Below are 25345 nucleotides of genomic sequence, written 5' to 3' on the forward strand. Positions count from 1 at the left end.
TAACTTTAACTTATGACCATATAAATATTTATATCTAGGTTATAAAACGGACGGCAAAGTTTAACTGCAATGGGTGACATACAGACAAAAAATAGAACTTTTTTTTCAATTTCTATTTATTAAACAAACACTTTTCATATTGTATTTGGAAGTAAAAATATCGCTATTTTTTTAGACGAACGTGGTATCGGCTTAAATTTGTATTTGGGTCATTAACATTAATTCTTATGCCCCTTGTACGTGTAGAAAAATGACAGCTGAAAGTGAGAACGAAAAACTGAAACGACAAATACAATATTTGACAGGTAGGTCTGCGAGATTGATACTTTATTAACAATCTTATAGCCAAATATTTTTATCTCTTGTAAACACTTTCTTTCTTTCTTCACCATATGATGTCTACGACTGCTAATCCCTTTTAGGATTCGGCGCTGGTGCCAGTGGTGGTGGTCAAAACAAAAAATATCCTCAGCCCCGAATCCCAAAAGGGATTAGACAACTGCTAAGTATCAAAATATCTATCATAATGGCTGAATGCCAGTAAGAATTACGTACTGGTCAAAGAGTAGTGATCGCCATGATTCCAGCAATTAATTCTTGTCAACTCGGCAGGTGTTTCTAAAAAAGCAGAGGACGCTTACCCTACCGGTGCACCTGGTCCATGCTCCCAGTTTTTAGTGGAGTCCGAGTTACTCATTTACTTTTGTTACTTTGTATGTATGATTTTAGTTACTTTATGTTCTTTGTTGTGTATGTCTGTTTTCCATGTCTGGTCTTTGTCCCTGTGGATTACATTCTTTTGATTACTGCTATAACCTTGGTTCCCTTGATTACTCTTGTAATAGATTGCTACTATTTTGCACTAAAAAGGCTAAAAAATAAGCTTTCATAGACAAATGTAACGATTTTCATTGATTTTGTTTGTTTGTTGGGGTTTAACGTCCGAGCAGCAATATTTCAGCTATATTCAGACAATGAACATGAAATTGATGATAAAATGATCATGAAATGATGATGAAATGAAAAAGGGATGGGACACAAGGACAATGGGGTCGACAAATTTTGATTGCCACTGGAAATAGGCAGAGGTGGGTAGGGTCGGGCAATTTAGCCTCCTGTGGCAGAGGCCTATGGTTCCTACTCCGGGAGAATACCACAGTAGGGTTCTTTAACGTGCGAGGAACATGGCATCTTTCCCAACACAGTGCACCACTATGGTTTGCCGTCAGGTTTTCCGTATTATAGCCTGACAACCCCAGCATGTAACACGCCAGGGGTACCCCATTCCACCACCTGGGGCACACATCCCAGTTGCTCTGTGGACAGAGCGTCCTAGCCCATGGCTAGGGTTCTGAGCACTATTTAGTCGCCTTTTACGACAAGCTTAGCACTGCTGCAGGCCTATTCTTTTAACACTCGGACCTGCACGGGGATGATTTTCATTGATGAATAAGCATTTGGTGAGCAGCTTGGCGAGAATTGCTTCTGTCTTGAAAAAAGTGAAAATTAGCTAAGATGGCGTAATTATGGACAAATACAGCAGTTTAAGGTAGGACTTGTGTAAATGAACGCCCCTAGCAGATTACGGGAAAAACGTTGTCGTTGCCGTTACCATTACTATGCGAGTTGTTCCCCTTTGACCACAGACTAAAAAATGTTCAACGACAATCTAAATTCCTGTGAATATTTTGTTTGTAAATTGTATTATACTAAATAACACAACCTTTGAGGAAAAGAGAGACAAGAAGATGTCCACGAGACAGAAAAAAATGAATGCACATGAAAGTAATAACGACAATTTGGAATGGAGACAGGCCATGATAGAAGAGTAGTAGACATATATGCTGAAAGGGTGTAAAAACTATATAATTCTCTTCTATTCTTGCATAATTGCAAATCTGAGCGAAGAAATGGTCTTGGGAGCACTCTATGAAAAAAAGGGAAATTTGGGAATTTCCACCAATTAAAAATAAATGACCAGTCATGTTTGACGATTAAGATATATATATGAAAACAAGTTAAACGAACGATAATTTAAAATCATTTGTATGGGAAGGGTGTGTTACATTTTTGTGAACATACAACAAATGCACGTAAAAATAAAAAAAAACCAAACAAACAAAGAGAAAAAGAAATAGATAAAAGGATTGATAGCTGCGCTGATATGTCTTACCAAAGAGGCATACAAAAGGAAATATCGCTGAATAAGTACAGTTTACAAAATGTTGTAGGATTAAACAGCTATTTTCGGTCTTTCAAGCATATATGAACGGATCTCTCCACTCCCAAACATTACATGAACAGCCAAAGGCCATTCATTGTGTTTGGGAGCTCCGAGAATAGGAGACAGAAAACCGCACGACATATGAGACCAGGGTGTACTCCCAGAGGTGGTCGAGCGAAAAAGCACCAAGATATCATATTGGCATCCCTACAACAAACTATCAAATAAATCAAAGCCCTCTTGTACTGAATCAGTTTGCATCGATTGTTTGAATTAGTCATCAAATTGCAGAAATGGGGTTAAGATAGAAGGAAAGAATCTGAATCGTTTTCAAACGTATCTAAACACAAGCTTGATGTTGTAAATTGTCAAAATTAAACTCATTTATTTAAATTCACCATTCTGATTACAAATGACAATCAGTTTGTCTTTAACATAGCACAATAAAATTCAATTGGCACTGTAGCAGTGCGCAAGTTTGTGTGATATTCAGGTTCGTTGTCAGTTTACATGGGAACACCTATATGAATGAACACAAAACTCACTGACATCTTGCATAGTTGAACTACAAACTACTAATTTGTCTTTTTTTAGTTTTTCAAGTCGAAATTCAATTTAGTGAACTCCAGATGTCCTTTTTTACATGTACATGTACTTATCATAATACAGTTTGTTATCAGTTGATAAGCTATAACTTAAGTGCTACAAATACAATGTAACACCATACCGTAGACTGACACCATTCCTTAGAAAACTGCATGAGGTCTCACTAACCACTTTAAACGTTTCCATTACTTTACATGTTAAAAAAGTAATTTTCAAAGTCTCACTGTGAATTCCCAGGACAAATGACATCTTAAAGCTGCATACCGTTGCGAAGCTTGGAAAATAAGGCTTCCAAAATCATTATGCTAATGGTACGATGATAGTAGAAATTCATCACAAAATTTACTTGAATAAATAATACTGAAAATCCACATTTTTACCTGTTCTGCTAACTGACAGCATGGAGGCAAATTACTCACACATGTAAACAATATTCATACACTTTTGTAGTTAATTACATATATGATTTTAAAGTACACATTCTCAGCTTTATTTTGACTACTTTTAATCATAATACACACAAATAATGCACTTACAATGCATATGTCTAGGTTCAGTGTGTTTTTGGTACTACATAGGGGGGTGGCCATTTGACCAGGAAGTGGTTAATGAGATCTGATCAAAATTACTGTACCCCATGACATATCAGTTGCCTTTGACAAGGGTTTGCAAAAAAAGGGGAAGTGGACAGGGTTACAGTAGTTTGACAGGTGCACATTACACAAGTCAAATGCATTTTTTTTCATGTCCGACACTTTTAAGCCCTGCAAACAAACAAACCCGAGACCCATCGTGAAAAAATGCCATGTTATTATGATGTATTTCCAACAATATTGTTATGAGTACATGTAGCTATACATATAGTGGAGGATAGAATATAATTAGAACTGGTATGTGCTACAATAAACTGATTGGATTAGGACAGAATTATACGTAATTCGTAATTCATCGGTATTTCTATGTCCCATTTCCCTTCATGACGGGGAATAAATGCACTGTAATATAATCCATCAAATTAGTATCTCAATTCTAACGCACCTATTGTGTAATACTTCAGAAGATTTCCCAGCTTTCCTATCACTGTCAGCTGGTGTCTCCTTCAGTAAGAATACAATGACTTCATTAAATATCATGCCTACCAAATATCACATCTGTGCATTGAGCTTTTTATCATTTAGGCCATACAATAATGCAGCAATCATGTATCCATATTTTTTTTTAATTTTGAAAACATCTTTTTTTCGATACAAATATGTGTTATAAAATAAATGAATATACAGAAAATGCATTCGTAAAATATAGCAATCTGAAATAAAATGGTTAGAAAATGCTACACGTATTTGTAAATTGCCTTCTTCTTGAAAAACTTTGTTTTATTGCCTTTTCGGTATTTTAATTCCCTTTCCCAACATCTTTGAATTCATTTGAAATTGAAGAAAAAACTGTCCAAGGCCTTCCGTTCACTAATTTTGCTATATGTACTATACATGAAACAATTGTCATAGCAAGCCTAGTGTTTCATTTACAACTGTTTAACATGTAAAGATATGTGACGCCACCGAAATAAATTTTGACGTTACTGAAAAAAAAAAAGAAAAAAAAGGTAAGTATTCCCACTTCAGGAGAGCATGATGGGTTAACGAGTCCCGTTGTCAAGTGATTTTTATACATCCTTTGTTAGCTATTAAAGATGATAATCATATACTATTTTTTAAAGAAAATTCTAGGCACCGTTATTTCACAATACTAAGAAATAATTTAATACCTGCCATTTTTTAACGATTTCCCTACATATCCTATGTATTTTCATCATTGTACTAGTATATTTTAAATCTATGTACTTAGAAAACAAAATCCGATATGATGTCATTTTTTTCTGGCGTATGATTGCATTCAAGTCAATCTTTCCATATGCAAAATTTCAGAAAAATTCTAGGCCGTGATATTTACGTGTCTCCTACCTTAAATTTTAAATAAATTGATTTATGAATATCTACAAAAACCTCTGTTTGTATACTTTGTTGATTTTTGCAAAGCTTTTGATTCAGTTTGGCATTGTAGTTTATTAAAAAAACTACTTGATCTTCAAAAAGACTAATATATATCTAATGTCTGTAAGGCATACAGAGGTTACAACAAAGAGATGGATTGCACCCTCTATTATTTTAATCATATACAAATGACCTGCCTTCAATTTTTTATCATTCAGAGACAGACCATGTTTTATTAAATGTTACCTAAATTAAATTGTCTCCTGGTATTCATTTATTATTAATTTGGCAAGAAGATGAAAGTTGACATCTCTAAAATACATGTATCTGAAATGAAGTTTCTAAAATAATTCTTAATCATTCTGATAATTCTATTTAAGATCAATTAAACATTTAAAAAAAACCATAATCTGATTCTAAACTAAGATACCTTTGCTAATTGTTATAAAGAATTTAAATTACGAAGATACTTAGACTGGAATCTTTCAAAAAATGTAGTCAAATATTGAACGAAGAGTAAAAGCTCATACATTGTATATATTATAGACCTAAAATTCCAAGAAATTTAAGATTGTGTTGTTTGTAACAAACTTGAAAACAATGAACACTTTATACTATTTTGTAAAAAAATTTGATAACTTTAGAACAAAATTATTTTCTAATTTAAATTTAGATGCTTATTCCTTAACTGACAGTAAAACCTTGCTAACATTGTTAGCGACTTCTTGCACTCATAATTTCAGTACTTAATATTCACATATGATTTGCATAATTATATATTTATACTCCATGTAATGCTTCAGATCTGTGTCGTGTTTACCACCATATTGTCACAGTTCTAGCTTCATATGAGATAAAAATGTTCCTCTTTAAGTATCATATACGTTTGTTGTACGTGTGTTTCTTGTTTGTATGAGAACAAGAAGTTTACATGAAATGATCGGTTAAATAGCATTGAACATTACACAGTTTCCGATTCAGGCATAGGGGCTTGTTACAACACTATGTACAATGTAGGTTATATATATCAGCAGGGCCCTGAAATCTACGAATATTCATTGCCAGTTGTTTAATCTGGTTCCTTATCTGGTTCCCTGGTCAATATCATAAGAAACCCAAAGATCGCTACAACATACCTCCTTTTAAAAAATATAATACACAAGTCTATGTGTGTATTTATTTGCTTGTATGAGAATGGGAAGTTTACATTAAAAAATAAAATGATCAGTTAGTATTGAATTTATGTAAAATTACCCAGTTTCCCATTCAAACACATGGGCTTGTTGCAATTTACTCTATATACATGTAGGTCATATATATTATCAGGACCAATATCTATATATAGCCATTGTCAGTTGTTTAATCTTGTTCTGGGTAATTGATAACATTCGGGCCATCATGGTTATGAAAGAGTACGCAATCATATCATGGGACCGAAATTTTAGCAGACGTCACCTGATTTTAGAGCATATCGCATTCGTGCCATTTCAGATGTTGTAACTATGCCATTATCAGTGACAGAGAATATTTGACAATCAGTGAGTTTGAAGACTTCAGTCTTTGATTTTGTATGGTCATGTTGGAAAATTGCTGTCAAATTGAATGAAGATGAAGTTATCATGATCAATTGAAGAGTTGTTGAAGTGATTCCCTACCGACTAATATATTGCCATAGCAGGATTTTTTATATAGACAATTTTAGAGAATTTTCTTTTCAATATGGTGATACAACAGGAAATTTCTTTTAAGCACATAAATTTACTTCCCCTTTTGGCAGCAATTATTGGTTTAGCATGATGAATTGTACCTGTGCTGAAATTTTCAAATAGATTTGTAGACAGTTTCTATTAAAGTGTACTATGGTGTATGAAATTGACAAATGTTATTTCATTATCATTTTCAGTTACAGGTTTTGACAGAATTTTTTAAGTTGTATCATACATGTCATAATGTATGTAAAAAACAACAACAAAAACAGTAGGTTATTTAGAGGAAATAATTCTGTTCATATTATCCTGTTGAATTAAACCACTACAGTGCATCAAGGTAAGTTTGTGTCATGAAAGAGTTTTCCATATCATATACTCCAGCAAAGGTTTTGCATGATTACTTACATGTATACATTTCAGGAGAATGGTGGTTTCATTTCAATTTATTTATGGTAGTAAGCTTCTTCCAGCATACATGTTCATGTATATGATACTAATGATAAATGTATGTAAAAAAGAAGATATTAAATCTGCTTATATTTCAGATTTGATAAACAGTTCATCAAGATTGCCATCTTTTAGACCAGAAATAATCCATCCCAAGACCAGATCAGAAATAAACCACCCCAAGTCCAGACCAGAAGAAATAATCTATCCTAAGACCAGACCAGACACAAACAATCAGCTGCTTAGAACTTATAGGATTGCCAACTCAGAAGGAAAAGGACATTCTAATATATCTACTCTTCAAACTCACGGAAGTAAAGGAAAATATAGCTCACATTTTTCTTGGAAAAAATCCAGTGTTTCACTGACCGAACAGAACATCATTGGACAAGCTTTAGAAAGTTCCTCAAAGTGTCATAATTTTAGTGTTGGTGATGATGTGACCCATAAATTAGAACAGCAACCTGTATCTGTGTCATGTGGATTAAAAACCTTTAAACAAGCTGGGAAACTTACTGAAGTACGGAAATTAGCTAAATGTGACCACTCTGTAGAGCAGAAAACCTCAAAGCGTAACACAGTTGATAGTTCCAATGAAGATGTTAAAAGTACTTTAAGCAATGAAAATTATACTATAGAGAAAGGGAAGTTAAATTTAGAAGCAATGTCAAAACGACTTAGAAACCATCCATTCATGAATCGAACCAAAAATATTATATATTCAAAAGATATATCTAGTAAGGATGAAAAGATGAATTCATCAATTGATGCTGAAAAAAATGTTAGTGAAGTTGAAAGTTTTAAGAAAAATCAATTATACCATGAGAAAGGGGAGAAAAAGTCCACAAATTCAAAGCAACAAGTGGTGATGAAACCCCATTGTGTTGAAAATTCTAAGAAGGGACATGTAGATGTAGATAAGAAAACAGAAATGATAGAAGAACTAAATAGAAAATTGTTAGAAACATCATGTAAAATTCATGAGCTAAAGAAAAACTTGTATTTGAAAAAAAGTTTGGATAGAAAGAATTTGACAGAACTTCCAACAAAGCAAAGGCTCATAAAACAATTATCTGTGAAACCGCTGTCAAAACTTGGAGCATGTCATATTAACTCATCAGTGGTGGATAAAATCAGTATTAATAGAGTCAGTTCATCAAGTCAAGATGCTGTGGTAGAAAATTCCAAAACTAAACAGATCACAACTACTGGGGAAGATTTCCAAACATCAAGCCCCAATAGTAATTTTGGAAATTCAAAATGCCATGAAAATACTAAACCCCTTATGAAGTTGATCGACAAATTAAACTCTTCTCCTGTAGGACAGAGTGAAAAAGTTCTCACTGTAAAATCAAGATATTCTTTGAGAAAAACTGAAATAGATGTGAAAAAAAATGACAAAAAAGGAAATGCCAATTTTAAACCAATAGATAGCAGTGATGAAACTTCACAACGAAGGAAGACCAGTCGTACTCGGGATGACAAACATACCTTTAAATCTAAATTCTTACTTCAGAATCAAGGTCATAGCAGAACAGATCAGGCTTCTTCAGTACAATCATCCATGTCACATCCTGCATTACAATCTGAGGACATGTCTTCTAGAACACCAATTAAAGTTGTGAAATCAAAATACAGCTTTAAAAAGATTCCAAGTAACAGCCTGACTATTCCAAATACTAGCACTGCTCTTCAAATAAATGGACCAAAAATAGTTTCGAGGTATAAACTGCAGAAAGCAAATATTCCCTCAGGTAGCAAGTATTCTTCTGGAATAAGCAGAACTATGGTAGCCTCAAACATCATAAAATCAAAATATAAATTAAGAAAAGTCTCCAATACTGCCCTGAGTAGACGACAAACCCCAATGAAGACAGTATTAAAAACAAAATTTAAATTGAAGAAAGTCCCTAGTCATTTAGTATTATATCAACAATCTTCTACGAGGAGTTTTTATTATCAAAACGAGTATCCAGAGTTTGATATGCATTCATATGGAAGCACTGCTTATTTAAAGAATTTTACTGGAAAAAGAAAATATAATGGAAAAAGAAGCAGAAGCCAGTTTTCCTACAGATATCCAAGTCATTATGGGAATAAATTAAAATATACATATCATGGTAGGTCTTTGTAAAAATAATCAATTTGATATAAAAGAATTACAAGTGTAGCTGTAACATTGTGTTACATTGTATTACATTTGACAGTTTAAAGACTAGTTTGTTTTGAATGAATTCATTACCTTTAGTCCTTACTTGTCTATTTCAGTTGAATAGGACATTCAGAATTTTGACTTAAAATATTTACTGACAAAACCAACATTTTTTTTAAGAACTTGGTACCTGCATTGTAAATTGTAGTAACATTAATGTAAAAAAATGAAATTCATTTGAGTTGATTATTATGGCAATTGTAATTTCATCGTCAGGGATTAGTCAATTATTAAAGCTTGCACTGATACAGTCAAACCTGTGCTAACAACCACCTGTATTCAACAAAAAATAACCTGTATTAAAAGACAATGATTGAATTTTCCCTTAGTAGTGCATACTATGGAAAATTAACCTGTATATAAAGACCACCTGATTTATGTGACCATAATTTTGTTCTCCCTTTGAAGGTTACTTAAAACAGGTTTAACTTTTTATGACTATATGTAAGTTAGTCAAGTTTATATTTTGTATTTATTGTTCTGTAGCAAGTCCAAGATGCCATTTAAGTAACAGAAGAATATCAGATAGATTGACTGTTCACAGAAGATATATATTGAATCATTTGCATACCCTCAGAAGTAAAAAGCCAGGTTCATCTGAGGGGTAAGTCCTTCATTTATTGGTTAAATATATGGTAGTATATATATATAATTAAAGTGACTGAAATTGAAAAATAGGTAAATGGTATATGTATGTACTTGAAATTACCCAATTTTGAAAAGAACAAATTGCCATTATGACATCACATTTGTTCTGTATGTGGTCCAGAATTTTACTGATATTTGCTTCAACAGTATTTCATGCATGATGGTTGAATCATATTCATGTACTGCATGAGCATTTTGATGCCATAATAACATGTTTGGACAGAGATCACGCATATTTTCATTTGATGAAAACAGCACATGTATTTAAAAAACAGTTTTCTGTTTTCGAACATAAACTTTATACGTACTATGTAATTATTTTGTTTCATAGAAAGGAAAGACCCCACAAAGGAGCAGGAAAAAATGTGAAACTTGTGGTGATCAATGGAATGTTGTACAAATCGAGTGGACACAGTCTAGTTAAAACTAATCAGAGCCAAACACATCTAAAGGAAAGTCCTCTAGTGGTCAAAAGTAAGTAAGGTAGAAGAATAGCCATTTAAATTACCTGCTGCCATCTTTTCATCGAGGTACATTTACAGCTTCAATTGGCTATTTTTTTGAAAATTAATGTTAAGAGTCACAGAAAATTTGTACTTGCTGAACGTGGATGTTGGACCAAAATATGAACTTTCTATATTTAAAACGTATTTGTACTGCAAGTTTTGGTCATAATCATTGGTCAAAATAGCTTGTTTTCTTAAATTTAACATAACCAGGAAGCAATTTACCTATATAATATAGGATTGAACTGCTATTTTCGGTCTTCATGCATGTATGAACAGATCTCGGAGCTCCCAAACTCAATGAAAGGCCGAATCCTTATAATTCTATCCGACAGCCAAAGTTACCCTTTGAGAGCCTCAGTCGGTTATATTGATACACTGTGTTTATGTTTACGCTTCAATACACACACATTCCTTTGCACACGTATGGTAGCATGAATGAATATTTACACATAATCGGCTGAACAACAACAGTGAAGGTGGCATGGACGAAGTGATACTTGGCATTGAAAAATATGAGATGTAAACAATTTAACAGGAATATAATTATTAAGGAAATACAACAAGGAAGAAAGAAAATTACCTTGGTATTTTCAAGGGTTCAGTCAGACTCAGTTATAAGTTTCTCTCCCCGAGCTGAAAATTACTCTCTATAAAGAAACTTGACCGGTAAAATCATTGTGCATGTAATAAACTATTCTTACGGCTATTTTATGCCGTTCAGTTCGTTGCCACACTCTTTCAAACTACACGGCCGCCATATTGGTTTCAAGTTGACTGGCATTCATGCTTGTGTGAACGATCTGTCGAAGTTCATGCATGTATGAACTTTCTGGCAACGACGTTCTCGACCAATCAAAAATAGCTATAAGCATAAAGAATCTAATAATTAGAATTATTATGAAATAGAACTACTTTTGACTTGTCCTTACTAGACATGAACTAACTTAATAAATATTCCAGTAATGTTATTGTACTACATCAATTTCTTAACAAATATGCATAATTTGAAACATTCTATTACCATGTTTAGAAATTCAGCCTAGTAGCGGGCCAAAAAAAAAAACCCTAAGTGTACTTTGATCTTTTACATGAAAATAATATTAAGTTACATTTGGACAAAAGACTAAGTATATATTTTGTTGAGTATATTTGTTTTGCTATTTCTAGAAATGAATGCCTCAGGAATGAAGATAGTTAAAGTAAGGGGTGTTAAATTTCAAATGGATTCTTCTGGAAAGACTCTTAGAAGAATGGATTCTTCCATTCCTACAAAAGCAGGTAAGAGTGAATTTAAAATGTGTTTGAATTCAAATACATTTATATTAAACTTCATTCTACTTGTATAAGAAGAATAATGATATATTTCCTACTGTCTATATTTTGAAAAAAAACATACCATTTAAATATTTATAGTTTCTAATTGTGTTTACATTGTAACATAGATTATTTGATATCTTTATGGACAGTAATAATGAATACTGTAAACATTATTTTTAAGGATTCTTTCAAATGAACATATTCAAGAATATCAATTAATTTTTAGCTCACCTGGACAAAGGCCATGTGATCTATTGCCATCACTTGGTGTCTGTCATTGTCATCCATTGTTCGTCGTTATTAACAATTATACAAAACTCTTCTTTTCTGAAACTACTTGACCAATTATAACTAAACTTGGTATGAATGTTTCTTGGGGTATTTCGAATAGAACTGATGTAGGAATTTTTGATACATCGAAAAACATGACCACTGTTACTAAAAATAGGACATAGTGGTCAGACAGTAGTTTTTTCCATAAACTCAAAATTGTTAGGGTTAGTCAAATTCTGACTAGGGTAAAAGTGTTCAGCATGTTGAGATCTGTCAGTGGTCAAAGTTTCGCTTTAATCTGGTTAGGTCTCACTAACCACTTCTAATGTTTCCATTACTTTACATGTTAAAAAAGTAATTTTCAAATTTCACTGTGAATTCCCAGGACAAATGACATCTTTAAGTTGCATACCATTGCAAAGCTTGGAAAATGCGGCTTTCAATTTCATTATGCTAATAATACGATAATTGTAGAAATTCTTCACCAAATTTACTTGAATAAATAATACTGAAAATCCACAATTTTACCTTTTCTGCTCACTGACAGCATGGAGGCAAATTACTTATACATGTAAACAATATTCATACACTGTTGTAGTAATTACATATATGATTTTAAAGTACACATTCTCAGCTTTATTTTGACTACTTTTAATCAGAATACACACAAATAATGCACTTACAATGCATAGGTCTAGGTTCAGTGTGTTTTTGGTACTACATAGGGGGGTGCCATTTGACCCAGAAGTGGTTAGTGAGACCTTAGCCATAATGGAGTAAATGCCCTTTTTTCGATGTTTTTTTTGCTATTTTTAATGTTATTTATTTAAAAATCTCCTCTGACACTACTTGACCAACTAGAACCAAACTTGGTATGAATTTTCCTTGTGGTATCCTGCATAGAACTGATGTGGGGATTTTTGATTTGTTGAAAAACATGGCCACCATTACTAAAAATAGTACAGAGGGGTCAGACAGTAGTTTTTCGCATATATCTCCAAAATCGTAAGGTTTTGCCAAATTCTTTTTATTGCTGAAATGATCCTTATTGTAAGACCTACTAAAGTCTCCAGCGACTAATGTTATCTGAAGTCTCCTTGTAATAGTAATTGCACTTGAAAGGTAAAAAATGATGATTTTTTTTTTTTAACAGTTGTTAGCCAATATCTTGAAAACTATGATAGATAGAATAAAACATTGAATTGTTGAAATGATCCTTATGATACGACCTACAAAAGTTTGTAGGGATAAAACTTGTTGGATGACTCCATGTTAGAGTTATCGGCCTTAACAGGCAAAAAATTTGTTTTTAGCAGTTTTCAGCCAATGACTTGAAAATTACAATAGATACAATAAAACTTTCTATTGATGAAATGACCCCTCTGATAAGTCCTACCTAAGTGTTTATTGAGTCAAAATTGTCAGACAGCTCCTTGTTATAATTATTGTCCTTGAAATAAAAAAAAAATAACCAGGTGAGCGATTCAGGCTCCTGGGAGCCTCTTGTTTGCAGTTTACTGTCCACACCATGAAAATGAATGTGTTTACAGTACTGACTATCTAATATTCGATCATTGATGCATCATATGGTCATGTTAATTTAGGAAACACACCACAGCAAGTAAAGGAATCTCATATAAACAGAGTAGATATTGGTGGTATAACATATATACAGACAAAACCTGGAACATTGGAACAAGTTGGATCAAATCAAGCAAAAGTAATAGCAAGGTAAACTTGGCAATATCAGTGAAATGCATGTGTATCTGTAACATATTCTTCATTTCGGACATTTATATGTAGACAAAACTGGGGATCAGACCAAAGTTGTACCTTGGTATATTAAAAATTAGATTAATATAATTTGTATTCCTGATACACACTGTCATATAATTAACTAATTTAACTAGTAATCATCCCATATACTTTCATTTCTAGATTTAAAGGAAGATTCGCTTTTCTAACCTATATATATACATAGGATCAGTAAATTTACATTTATATATCTTTCCTACAAACTACACGTACAGATATAGATAAGTGTCCAGTACTACCATACATCAATTTATCCTACAAGGAGGAATGACCTGGCCAGCATAAGCTATATTTTTATATAGCCTCCACTGCTACTTCACTGGCCAAGTGGTCTGAGGTGCTGGACTTAGTTCAGGCCCTAATGCCGTAGATGTCACAGCAATAGGAGTTTGAATCCCGTGGAGGGGACAACCAAACATTGCTTTGCAAATTTTGACAGTTTTCTAACATCATTGGGAATTTTTCAGACCCTTGTATGCTTTTGTTATCTTCCCAGTATCAATTATGATCTGATGGAACAGTGTAGTGAATAGAGTTGTGACAACTTTCTCCATTTATTTCCATCTTAAATATATATATATCACTAGGGAAGGGATACGACTCAAAATCATTATTTACTGACAGTGACAGAAGTAGAATAAAATATAGCTAGTTACCTGTTGTTAAATAGTCAGAACTACATGTAGGTATTGTCTGTTGTGCATGTAAATTATATAATGTAATGTTCCAAGACCTGTCTATAACTGATCAGGACAATTTACTGTTGAGTTTAAACATATTTTCAGCCGAGTGAAGAATAGAAGTATAATGACAGCAGCAGCCAAGTACAAAAAGGACAATACTAAGAAAGTTGCCAAAAAATACTGTGTGTTCTATAACAGATTTGGGAAATGTCAGAGAGGAGATAAATGTCCATACCAACATGATCCTGACAGAGTGGCTGTCTGTACTAGGTAAGATTTGAGGGAAGATGAAATTTCTTATTTCTTATGTGATAAATACAATGTAACAAGCAGTTTGATAGACCAAGAGCCAAAGTGTCAACATTGGTCTCACTAACCACGTCTAACGTTTCCATTACTTTACATGTTAAAAAAGTAATTTTCAAAGTCTCACTGTGAATTCCCAGGACAAATGACATCTTAAAGCTGCATACCGTTGCGAAGCTTGGAAAATAAGGCTTCCAAAATCATTATGCTAATGGTACGATGATAGTAGAAATTCTTCACAAAGTTTACTTGAATAAATGATACTGAAAATCCACATTTTTACCTGTTCTGCTAACTGACAGCATGGAGGCAAATTACTCACACATGTAAACAATATTCATACACTTTTGTTGTTAATTACATATATGATTTTAAAGTACACATTCTCAGCTTTATTTTGACTACTTTTAATCATAATACACACAAATAATGCACTTACAATGCATATGTCTAGGTTCAGTGTGTTTTTGGTACTACATAGGGGGGTGGCCATTTGACCCGGAAGTGGTTAGTGAGACCATTGCCCTTCCACTGGAATAAATTTATAACAGGCTATTTCTTTTGCATTTATCTATTCAAGTGTAGGCATTTGACGGCTGTTTCATTGTGTTGTTAATTCTATTAAGCACATATTATTAAAATTTTACATGTTTCCATTCTTTGTCCATGATTCCTTAAGAAGCATTCTTTTAAGTTATGATAGCAAAAAAATACATTTTCTTGAAAAAAAAAGTGCTAATAATTCATTTTTTCTTCTTTCATAACTTACTATAAGTTTCAACATACACAGAATCCTTGTATAGATAGATACTTTAAGATAAGTTTTATACCTATTGTCATTTGAAATTTTCATCTGAAAATTTTTTTTCCAGATTTTTGAGAGGAACATGTAGAGTAGATGACTGTCCATTCTCTCACAAAGTGTCTAAAGAGAAGATGCCAACATGTTCCTACTTCCTTCGGGGAGTATGTAACCGTGACAACTGTCCATATCTCCATGTCAATGTTGGAAAAACAGCCAAAGTCTGTGAAGAGTTTTTAAAAGGTTTCTGTTCTATGGGAGAAAGGGTATATATATATATTTTGTTTTGTTGCTCTTTTATTTGTCTGTAAATCATTTTCAAGTAGTCTTAACTGTAATTAAATGAATATTTTGTCTTTAATCTGGTTTTTAGTCCTTTGTCATTAGACAGAGATTCTGGATTTGTTTGTGTGATTTAAAGGAATAAATTCATGGTAGTTTAGTAAGAGTAGCTATTGTAAATAAATGAATTTTCACAAACACTTATTTAACTGTCCAATGTCCAGTAAATGGAAACTTTTGTTAATATGTAGAATTGTGGAAGATATAATGTATGTCAAGGCTAAGTAGGGAGTTATGATCAAATGTAAAAATAAAGTTTTTCACACTACATATTGATGTGTTGTTTAATTTTGTTGTTTGCTAAGAGGTACATTAGAACTTGTTTAGACCACTTATTGATCTGTTATTTAATTTTGTAGTGTACTGAGAGGCATATTCTTCACTGTCCATCCTTCACAAGGACTGGTGCATGCACAGAAGAAAAACCATGTAAATTGAAACATATAAAAAGGAACCAGAGACACACTTCTCACAATGAGAAAGAGACCAGGTAAACTTTTTGGGCTGTACCATCTTTTTAATAGTAAATTTTTTTATGACCACATAAAATATTGCATTTTTATATTGGTATGGTGCTATTTTCATTCTCTGTAGACAAATGGTTATTGTGCAGTAACTTAAATATTAGTTGGTTAATCTTTTCAGATTTTCTAACAAGATTCCACGATATTGATTGTGGGGATTATGTTTTAATTGTTTTAAAAAAGTCGTTTTTCATATTTACGGAATGCTAGCCATTTGAGCAAGTTTTTCCAAGGGACTTAACCCACCAACACCCAACAACCTGGTAGGCGGTCTCATTGGGAAAAGGAAGAACAGTAAATATTTTTTCTTTGAAACTTAAACTATTTACACTTTAGTAAGTACTTAAATGATTTTAAATTAATTATTTAAAAGTATCCAAGTACTTACCACAGCAAATGTTTGAAGTCTACTGTCCATTGCTCCAGTGGGACAGTAAACCAGTGGGTCAGATTTGAGAGTTACTTCCCTTTGCTCAAAATTTTTGAAAAGTGAAGTCAATGTTGGGAATATGAAAAAGGTCTATTAGGGACCAAGAAGTGGCCGAAAACAGGTATTTCATGGAATTTATCTATATAACTAGTAAAATCATAGGTATATCTATGATGTTGTTCCACAGTTTTTATACCAAAATTGTCAGACTGGTATTGGTTTTTTAAGACTTAATATTTTAGAATTAGGGGCCAGAAACCAGCATATTCTTGATGTGCAGGCAATAACTTTACTATCAGTGAGTGGGTCTCTTGATATTGTATAACAATGTGCTATACCACCAAAGAAAGGCTGGGATTGATTTTAGGGTTTAAGACTTGAACTTTTTTCGACTAAAAGGCCAAAAGGGACATGAAACAATCATTTTCCTTATGTTCAGACTGAAAATGATTGAATCTCATACAAATTTTAGTTCAAAGTACCATTCCACCAAAGGAAGGCTGGGATTGATTTTTAGGGTTGTGAATTAAACCAGTTATGAAAAAGGAGCCACAAAGGAGGCAAGAAACAAGTATATTTTTGTTTTTTTATCTTTTTTATTTCTGGATAATAGTTTGAGTAAAAGGGGATGAATCATTTTGATATTGTATCACAAGTGACGTACCCCCAAAGTAAGATTTTGATTGATTTTGGAGGTTTTGATTTCAATAAGAGGCTGAAAAGTGACTGTTTCAATTCTGGTAAAATTCTTATCCTGTGTCATATCTAGTCATAACAAAAATTCATAGTTTGAATGGTGTGCATATATTTGCCCTTACTGTTCAGGGTTCAACCTCTGCAGTCAAGCTGCACCCTGCAAAACATTATTTTTTGCCAAATATTTTCACTTTGTAGATAAAACTCCATTCCACTCAAATTTTCCTATTTTCTAGTGAGAGATGTTGTATTCTACCAAATGTGCATATAATTAATTTGTAATGAGCCTCTCTGTCCTTAATGATATCATGGTGTGTTTTGATTGTACATGTAGTAAACTGTTTCTATGAGCAAAACATTCACATGTTTCAATGATTTTGTTCTCAAATCAAACGAAATCAGAAGAAACAGTTGATCTTACAGAAAAATAAATGGATGGATTTATTTATTATAATTCAGTGTTCAAGCTTCTGTTACCAAACCAAATCGAAAAAGAGTACACAATGTGGATGATGATTCAGACATACCATTTAAACAGAGAAGGTTACCAGCATTTATTTCTATTACTTCTGATGATGATGAAACAATATTAAGTCCACAACCAGGAACCAGTAGTAATCTTAAACCAGGCAAGTATATATAGCTATAATGAATATGTCATTAAGCTTGTCCATAGGAGACTGGTTGGAGTAGTCAAGGCATTTAAAACCCATTGTCTTTAAGCACTAATAATTGTAAAGGGTGTTTATTCCTACCATTCACAAAATTTGTAAGGAATATAGATATTACCCTGTCTGTTTGTTTGTCCACACATCTTGTATGTACAACTTCTCCTAAACTGCTCTAGGGATTTTAATAAAATTTTATATGAAGGTTAGGCATCATATTGCAAAGGGAGATAATTCATGTTTGGTGTTTTACATGTTAGAACCTCGTAAGTGCAATTCCTCCCTTGGTTGCACTAGGTCACTGCAGATACCTTTATGACAATTTGTGGAAATAAAGCTTTATTTAGACACTTAAACAAGCAAAGCCAACATTTTTTTCCTGTAAAAAGTATATTTTTTTTTTACATTATGGAGATCCTTGAAAAAAAGATAGATATTCTTTTCTATTTTGTCATGAAAAGATGTAGCCATGGTAACATAATAAAAAAAAATATATCAGTTTTCATAACAAATTTTTTGTTCCTTCCCAAAATAAATTGCCAAAAAAAACAGGTTTTCTATAATATTAGGCACTATAAAACTGCTAGAAAAATAAGCAGGCATGGTATTATTGTAAAAAAAAACAAGTAAAAAATGTACCTTTTTCTGCTCATTTGTTCATGATTTTAATTCTTGAAGTTTTTTGCAAAATTTTCCATTTTTGTAAAACTGCCAGTTGGTGCAGGGACAAGAATTTTTTTACGGCGAGGACCTGAATCTTAGCTTAAAGCATGCATTTTACACCTCTTTACCTTCACAGGTATTGCATTTATTTATGTATGAATTCTCTACTACCCACAATCAATATTTTCTTCAAGTTTCACCTTTTTTTAATATTTACTAAATTAGACCTGGTCAATTTTGTGTACGATACAGTGCACCTAAATTACATCTGTATAGTGCAACCTTAACCACTCGATAGATTTCAATGAAATTCTATTGGAAGATAGAGTTTGTGGCATAAGAAATTGATTTGATATCTGCAAAGGGAGGTAATCAATCATAAGGGATAAACATGATTTACCAAAGTCCACTTGAAGCAGAGGTTTTTTTTCTGAGCTTGCTCACAGTATTTCTACATTTAATGAGCCCTTCACTTTTACACCTACTCATGATATATGTCTCTTCTTACCATACTTAATCCATGCAATAATGAATCTCCCTCAGAGATACTTACAAATTAATATAAAATTTGCTTAATATTAAATGTTGAAGAGAGAGAAAAAGTTTCCATTTTGATTAGTTTGATTCTAATAATGCCTTGATACTGGTAACATACATGACAAACACCAGGAAGTAATGCCTTGATACCTGGTAACATACATGACAAACACCAGGAAGTAATGCCTTGATACCAGGTAACATACATGACAAACACCAGGAAGTAATGTCTTGATACCTGATAACATACATGACAAACACCAGGAAGTAATGTCTTGATACCTGATAACATACATACCAAACGCCAGGAAGTATATATTACAGCAAATAAAAGAAATTGTTTGTCTATCAAGCCACTTTTCTCTTTTGTATGTACCTCCTTACCTGTTTTTGTCATCACATCTATATAAGAAAAAGACTACAAAGCACTTCTTTCCTCATACACTCTTGCAATGAACAATAAAAGAAAAACACCCTCTGAAGCTTATCACTTTTTTTTAGGCGACAAAAGATATTAAATTAGGATTTTTTTTTGTAATAGAAATTTGTAATAGGGACTTCTCATTTGTGTTGACTGAAACTTTACTCTAAATACTTGATAAGTTATGTATTACTCCATGTTTGCCCATGAACCTGCAATATTGCTGAGTTTTGATGTTAAATACTTATTCCAATAGATTGCAGGGACTCAGAAATGCAGATTGTTCGTCTGTGTGTCTGTCATGCTTTATAGACACTCTTGTGTCCTCATTTTATGTTACACATCATATATCTGCCACTGCACAAATTAGAAATCCCTAAAAAAACACTGAGGCTACAATAATGTGTCCTCCTTTGGCATAGTCTGGTGAAGAGTAATCAAGGGAACCAAGGTTATAGTGGTAATCAAAAGAATGCAATCCAGGGACAAAGACCAGACATGGAAAACATACATACAACAAAGAACACAAAGTAACTAAAATCATACATACAAAGCAACAAAAGCAAATGAGCAACTCGGACTCCACTAAAAACTGGGAGCATGGACCAGGTGCACTGGTAGGGTAAGAGTCCTCTGCTTTTCTAGAATATATTGATCTTCTCTGGAACATATTGATGATGGATTTCACTTCCTTTTTCAATATGTTTGGTTTGAGTACTTTTTGTATACAGCTTGGAACTTCCTTAAAATATAGTTGTAATGTTGAAATTCACAATATTAGTAGTATTCATGTATTTCTTAAACAGATTTGGATAAAATTGATACCAAACATTACATTCTTTGAATTGAGATATACAATATAACTTAATGTTCATAGTTGTTAATACAGTAGTATGTTCAATATTAATTTCAGCTATGAAGATAAGACCAAAGCTCAAATAAAAGCAGGTAAGTATTTTAATAATGTGAATAATTTGCAGAAAAATGTCATTCAAAACACATTCCTTTGAGGGAGAACCATAAAGATTTCATAGTGCAATTTTGTCATAAAGAAAATTTAATAAAAAATTTTTGAAAATCTAAAAAAAAATTATTATCTCAATTTCTTAATGTAAAAAACTTGGACTAAATATTATGTCTTTGATTAGAATTGAAAAAAATACATACATAGCTTGATAGGTGAAAGTTGTACATGTATGTACATGATAGATTTCAATTTTTTCATACATCCAGGATAGACTATTTGGAGAGTGAAAGGTTTGAATTGGTACTACCATATATGTTCAATCACTGATTTGTCTTCCTGTTTTGTTTGAATTGATGTTATGGTTTTCTTTCAGGTATTATTTGTTACTGCCAGTTAGTGCTATTTTATTTTTGGTAAACTATTTCAAATGATTTAAAGGTATGAAACATTTGAAACAGACATTTTATTCTATTAATTTTATTTTTTATCATTTTATTTGTCAGTTGTTGCTGTTTATTTATTATGATTGTAATAAAGGGAGATGTTATATATTTGACAGTGTTAGATTTCTTTTAAATGCAAAAATGTTCATTTACAATGAGAACTTAATCTCTTCACAATCTACTGTCTTAATGGCCTTTAGGAAGCATGTTTTGAATGGAGGAGGTTATTGTTTCAAAAAACTTTTAATTGGTAGTCACTGCTTCTCCACAGAATGAGATGCTTACCTGTAGGTTGTTGCTTTTTGTTCTTTATCTGATAGACTTGAACTATTATCTCAATATAATGGCAGCTATTTAATTTTAATTAAAATGCTGTTAGCATTGGAGGGCTGGATTAAGACAATTTGAAAAAGGGGGTGCTAGCCAAGGTTCCTCAGAAAAAAGGGGGTGCTAAGGGTATTATTTGCCAGTTTTTGTCAATTTTACACATAAAAATGACAAATTTTCCAATAAAAGGGAAGACTGCCAACCCCCTGCACCTCTCCCATCAGGATCTTCTACTGCAGTACATGATGTAAAAAAAACCTGTAGTAATGAACTTGCCTTTCCCATATAATTTAGAATTGCTTTGTTTTCTTAAGTAGCACTCCAGCTAAAGATCATTCAAAATGTGATTCATGGGTAAAAAGCCATATTATATTTTGATATTTTGTTTTAAATGTCATAGTAAAGAAAAATTAACATGTGGTTTTTCATATAGCCTGTGTTCTTAGGATATAAAAATTGTATAGAATGCACTGTAGATTTCAAAATTAAGGGAGATAACTCTGTAAATGACGCTCAAATACAATAGAATCTACTGGATTTTCAATGTTGATTATCTCCTAAGAGCAGGCAGATTTGAATGAATAATTACACATTTCATAGTATAGACCCATAAAACAACTTAATTACAAAAATTAAAATATGTAGCCTTTTTGGGGTGTATCACATTTTTTTAGATTTTTCATGATTCTTGCATAGACAGCTACTTAAATGTTTAAACTGAATTTAATCTTTAATAAACCGGTTTCATTGATATGATCTGTACACCAAAAGTAAAACAGTATCCAACCTCGCATACACAAATTTTGTTTCATTTTACCGTGTTCACCAATTTTTAAAACCTCAAAAATTAATTTGTAATTACATTCATAAACTATTTTAACAGAGTATTAATTCATATACTATAATAATACTCAAAGAAAACCAATATGGGCATATCTCATCTCAATTTTTTTAAGATGTACACAAGATTTTCCAAAACACACTTCTTATCAATTTGAATTTTTCTGCCAATTTTACTTGGTAAAACTTCCTGTTCATTTAACTGAAATTATTTTTGAAATGAAGAACTTGACTAATAAGCCTTTTAAGGAGGTAGACCTAGGGTAAGAGACATAACTCATGAAATCAGTGATATGTTTGTATTATATTCAGTTTCACCAAAGCCATTCAAGCTTTCGATTGAAACAGAATAAAATGAATCCAAGTTAATTAGATGCTTACATAAGATTGATGTAAAATGCTGAACACAAACGTTCCAATGATTTTAAAGAGTTTATCCTTTACCCTAGGTCTACCTCCTTAAATGGAACATACTTAATACATTTAATGTTTATTGACAAATTCAGCAAAAGCTAAATTTTCTTACAGCAAAGTTTTTACTTTAACAACTTTCAAGGCCAAAACAGAATTCACGAAAATATTCAGTTGATTTGAGGACTAAATCTTAATTGTATTTACAACAGTGATGTAATATTATAAAACTGATTGCCTTTAATATATCTACTGATTCTGAAAGCGATATTGATTGTCACATATGGACTGAAGTGTAGTGTTCAGAAACACTACACTGATGAACCGGTGACACAAGTTATTTGATCCTAAAGGATTAAAAAAAATTACAAGATGTTCAAAAGGACACATTGGTATAATGTATGACTGTTTTCAACGTAGAGAGCCGTCTAATTACTCAGAAGCCTAGCTTGATTTGTATTGGAAGTGGTATCACTTATCTCAAATTGCTATTATCAACCATAGTCTTGGTGTGATGGACAATACCAAGGATGACATCATTTACAACATAACCAAACACGAAAAATGTGGAAGTTAAATCCTGTCTTCTGTAGTTTTATATTAGAATAAAAGCAAGGTTGGAAAAAAATCAAGCCATGTGATGTCCGTTTTGGGGCCGCCGCAATTTTTTTCTGGGTCCGCCTCTGCGCAAGATCAACAACGATATTGATTTTCTTGACTTTTTATGAGCAACTCGGCGGGTGTTTCTAGAAAAGCAGAGAACGCTTACCCTACCGGTGCACCTGGTCCATGCTCCCAGTTTTTAGTGGAGTCCGAGTTGCTCATTTACTTTTGTTACTTTGTATGATTTTATATTCTTTGTTGTGTATGTCTGTTTTCCATGTCTGGTCTTTGTCCCTGGATTACATTCTTTTGATTACCGCTATAACCTTGGTTCCCTTGATTACTCTTTAACACCTTTAAACATTCTGACAAGGTTCGTTCCCATTATGATTAAAGGACGATCATTTGATTATTAGGAGGCTGGCCGATTTTTTAGGGGGTCAGAATATTTATTTTTGAAACCGCGGGTCAAAAAAATTATTTTCAACCACATCGGGGCATGATTATGTATTTCCATTCCACTGAATGAAGTATCTACTTAAGTCAGAAAATATATTTTCTAGGTATTGGCCAGAATATTGATTTCCAAAAAACACCAGGCCACCCATCAGAACATGGACTTTATCTTATATACGCTCCCTGCTCAGAATCAAATGGTTTTCCCCTTAAATACTTGCCATATTGAAGGAATAAGTGCTGAACATAGCACATAAAGTTACACCCTACCACATAGAGTCCAAACCTCGAGACCCAAGCCTTCAAATCTTATGGTCGGATTTTATACTGAACGTGCAAGTCATTGTGCGTATACAGCACTAATTTCACTTTTAAAGTTTAGTGAACTAAAATATATATTTATATAAGTATCGCCATGTATGTCTGACATTGTGACTTGTCAAAGGCGGATCCAGTGTACCGGGTGCACTCCCATTTTTTTTAAAGAAAAATAATTATTGAATTGAAATAAAAAAAACCACTTAAGTGTGACGGTTTGTTCTTCAGTTCCTGTAAGTTCAATCCATTCCTGCTTGTAGCTGGACAGAGTACTCAAGGGAACCAAGATTCTAACGGAAATCAAAAGAATGGAATCCTGACACAAATATCAGACAAGCACAACAAAGAACATAAAATAACCGAAATAATACATACAAAGTAACGAGTAAATGAGCAACTCGGACTCCACTAAAAACTGGGAACATAATCTTCATATATTGTTTAATCGATTTTGATAAAACTTAGTATGAAGTTGACGTGCTTGAAAGGAGATGACTTGCAGAGTGAGATAACTCGGCATGAGCTTTCCTGTATACGAAACCGAAAGATGTTTGTTTGTTTGTTGGGGTTTAACGCCCGAGTAGCAATATTTCAGCTATATTCAGGCGATGAACATTAAAGTGGATGATAAAATGAACATGAAATGATGATCAAATGAAAAATGGGATGGGACACAAGGACAATGGGGTCGACAAATTTTGATTGCCACTGGAAATATGGAGAGGTGGGTAGGATCGGGCAATTTAGCCTCCTGTGGCGGAGGCCTATGGTTCCTACTCCGGGAGAATACCACAGTAGGGTTCTTTAACGTGCGAGGAACGTGGCATCTTTCCCAACACAGTGCACCACTATGGTTTGCGTTCAGGTTTTCCGTATTATAGCCTGACAACCCCAGCATGCAACATACCAAGGGTACCCCATTCCATCATCTGGGGCACACAACCCAGTTGCTCTGTTGGCAGAGCGCCCTAGCCCTCGGCTAAGATTCTGAGCACTATTTAGTCGCCTTTTACGACAAGCTTAGCGCTGCTGCAGGCCTATTCTTTTGACACCCGGACCTGCACGGGATCGAAACTGGAAGAAATAAAAGGAAATAAGCGGCGTGGATTATACTGAAAGTACTGAAATTATTAATTAGGTACAATAGTGAAGGATAA

At 33.0% G+C, this 25345-nt stretch overlaps 1 protein-coding gene across 2 annotated transcripts; it reads left to right on the forward strand.

Annotated features, from left to right (window-relative positions):
* The first annotated feature begins 180 nt into the window (after positions 1-180).
* On the forward strand, positions 181-21341 carry LOC148615739 (uncharacterized). 2 transcript variants are annotated; one of them, XM_088582276.1, is made up of 12 exons: positions 181-305; positions 7076-9097; positions 9676-9793; positions 10169-10311; positions 11514-11624; positions 13541-13667; positions 14537-14704; positions 15613-15808; positions 16244-16374; positions 17994-18163; positions 20737-20771; positions 21164-21341. In XM_088582276.1, the coding sequence occupies exons 1-11, from the start codon at positions 251-253 to the stop codon at positions 20763-20765; spliced, it is 3270 nt and encodes a 1089-aa protein (XP_088438402.1). In that variant the 5' UTR covers positions 181-250; the 3' UTR covers positions 20766-20771; positions 21164-21341. The 2 variants fall into 2 exon arrangements, with proteins under 2 accessions (XP_088438402.1, XP_088438403.1); XM_088582277.1 differs by having other exon boundaries at positions 21057-21194.
* The last annotated feature ends 4004 nt before the right edge of the window (positions 21342-25345 follow it).

Source organism: Perna viridis, chromosome 5 (assembly GCF_037379345.1).
Source record: "Perna viridis isolate PV_CMFRI_1.1 ecotype Kerala chromosome 5, ASM3737934v1, whole genome shotgun sequence".
Taxonomy (NCBI): domain Eukaryota; kingdom Metazoa; phylum Mollusca; class Bivalvia; order Mytilida; family Mytilidae; genus Perna; species Perna viridis.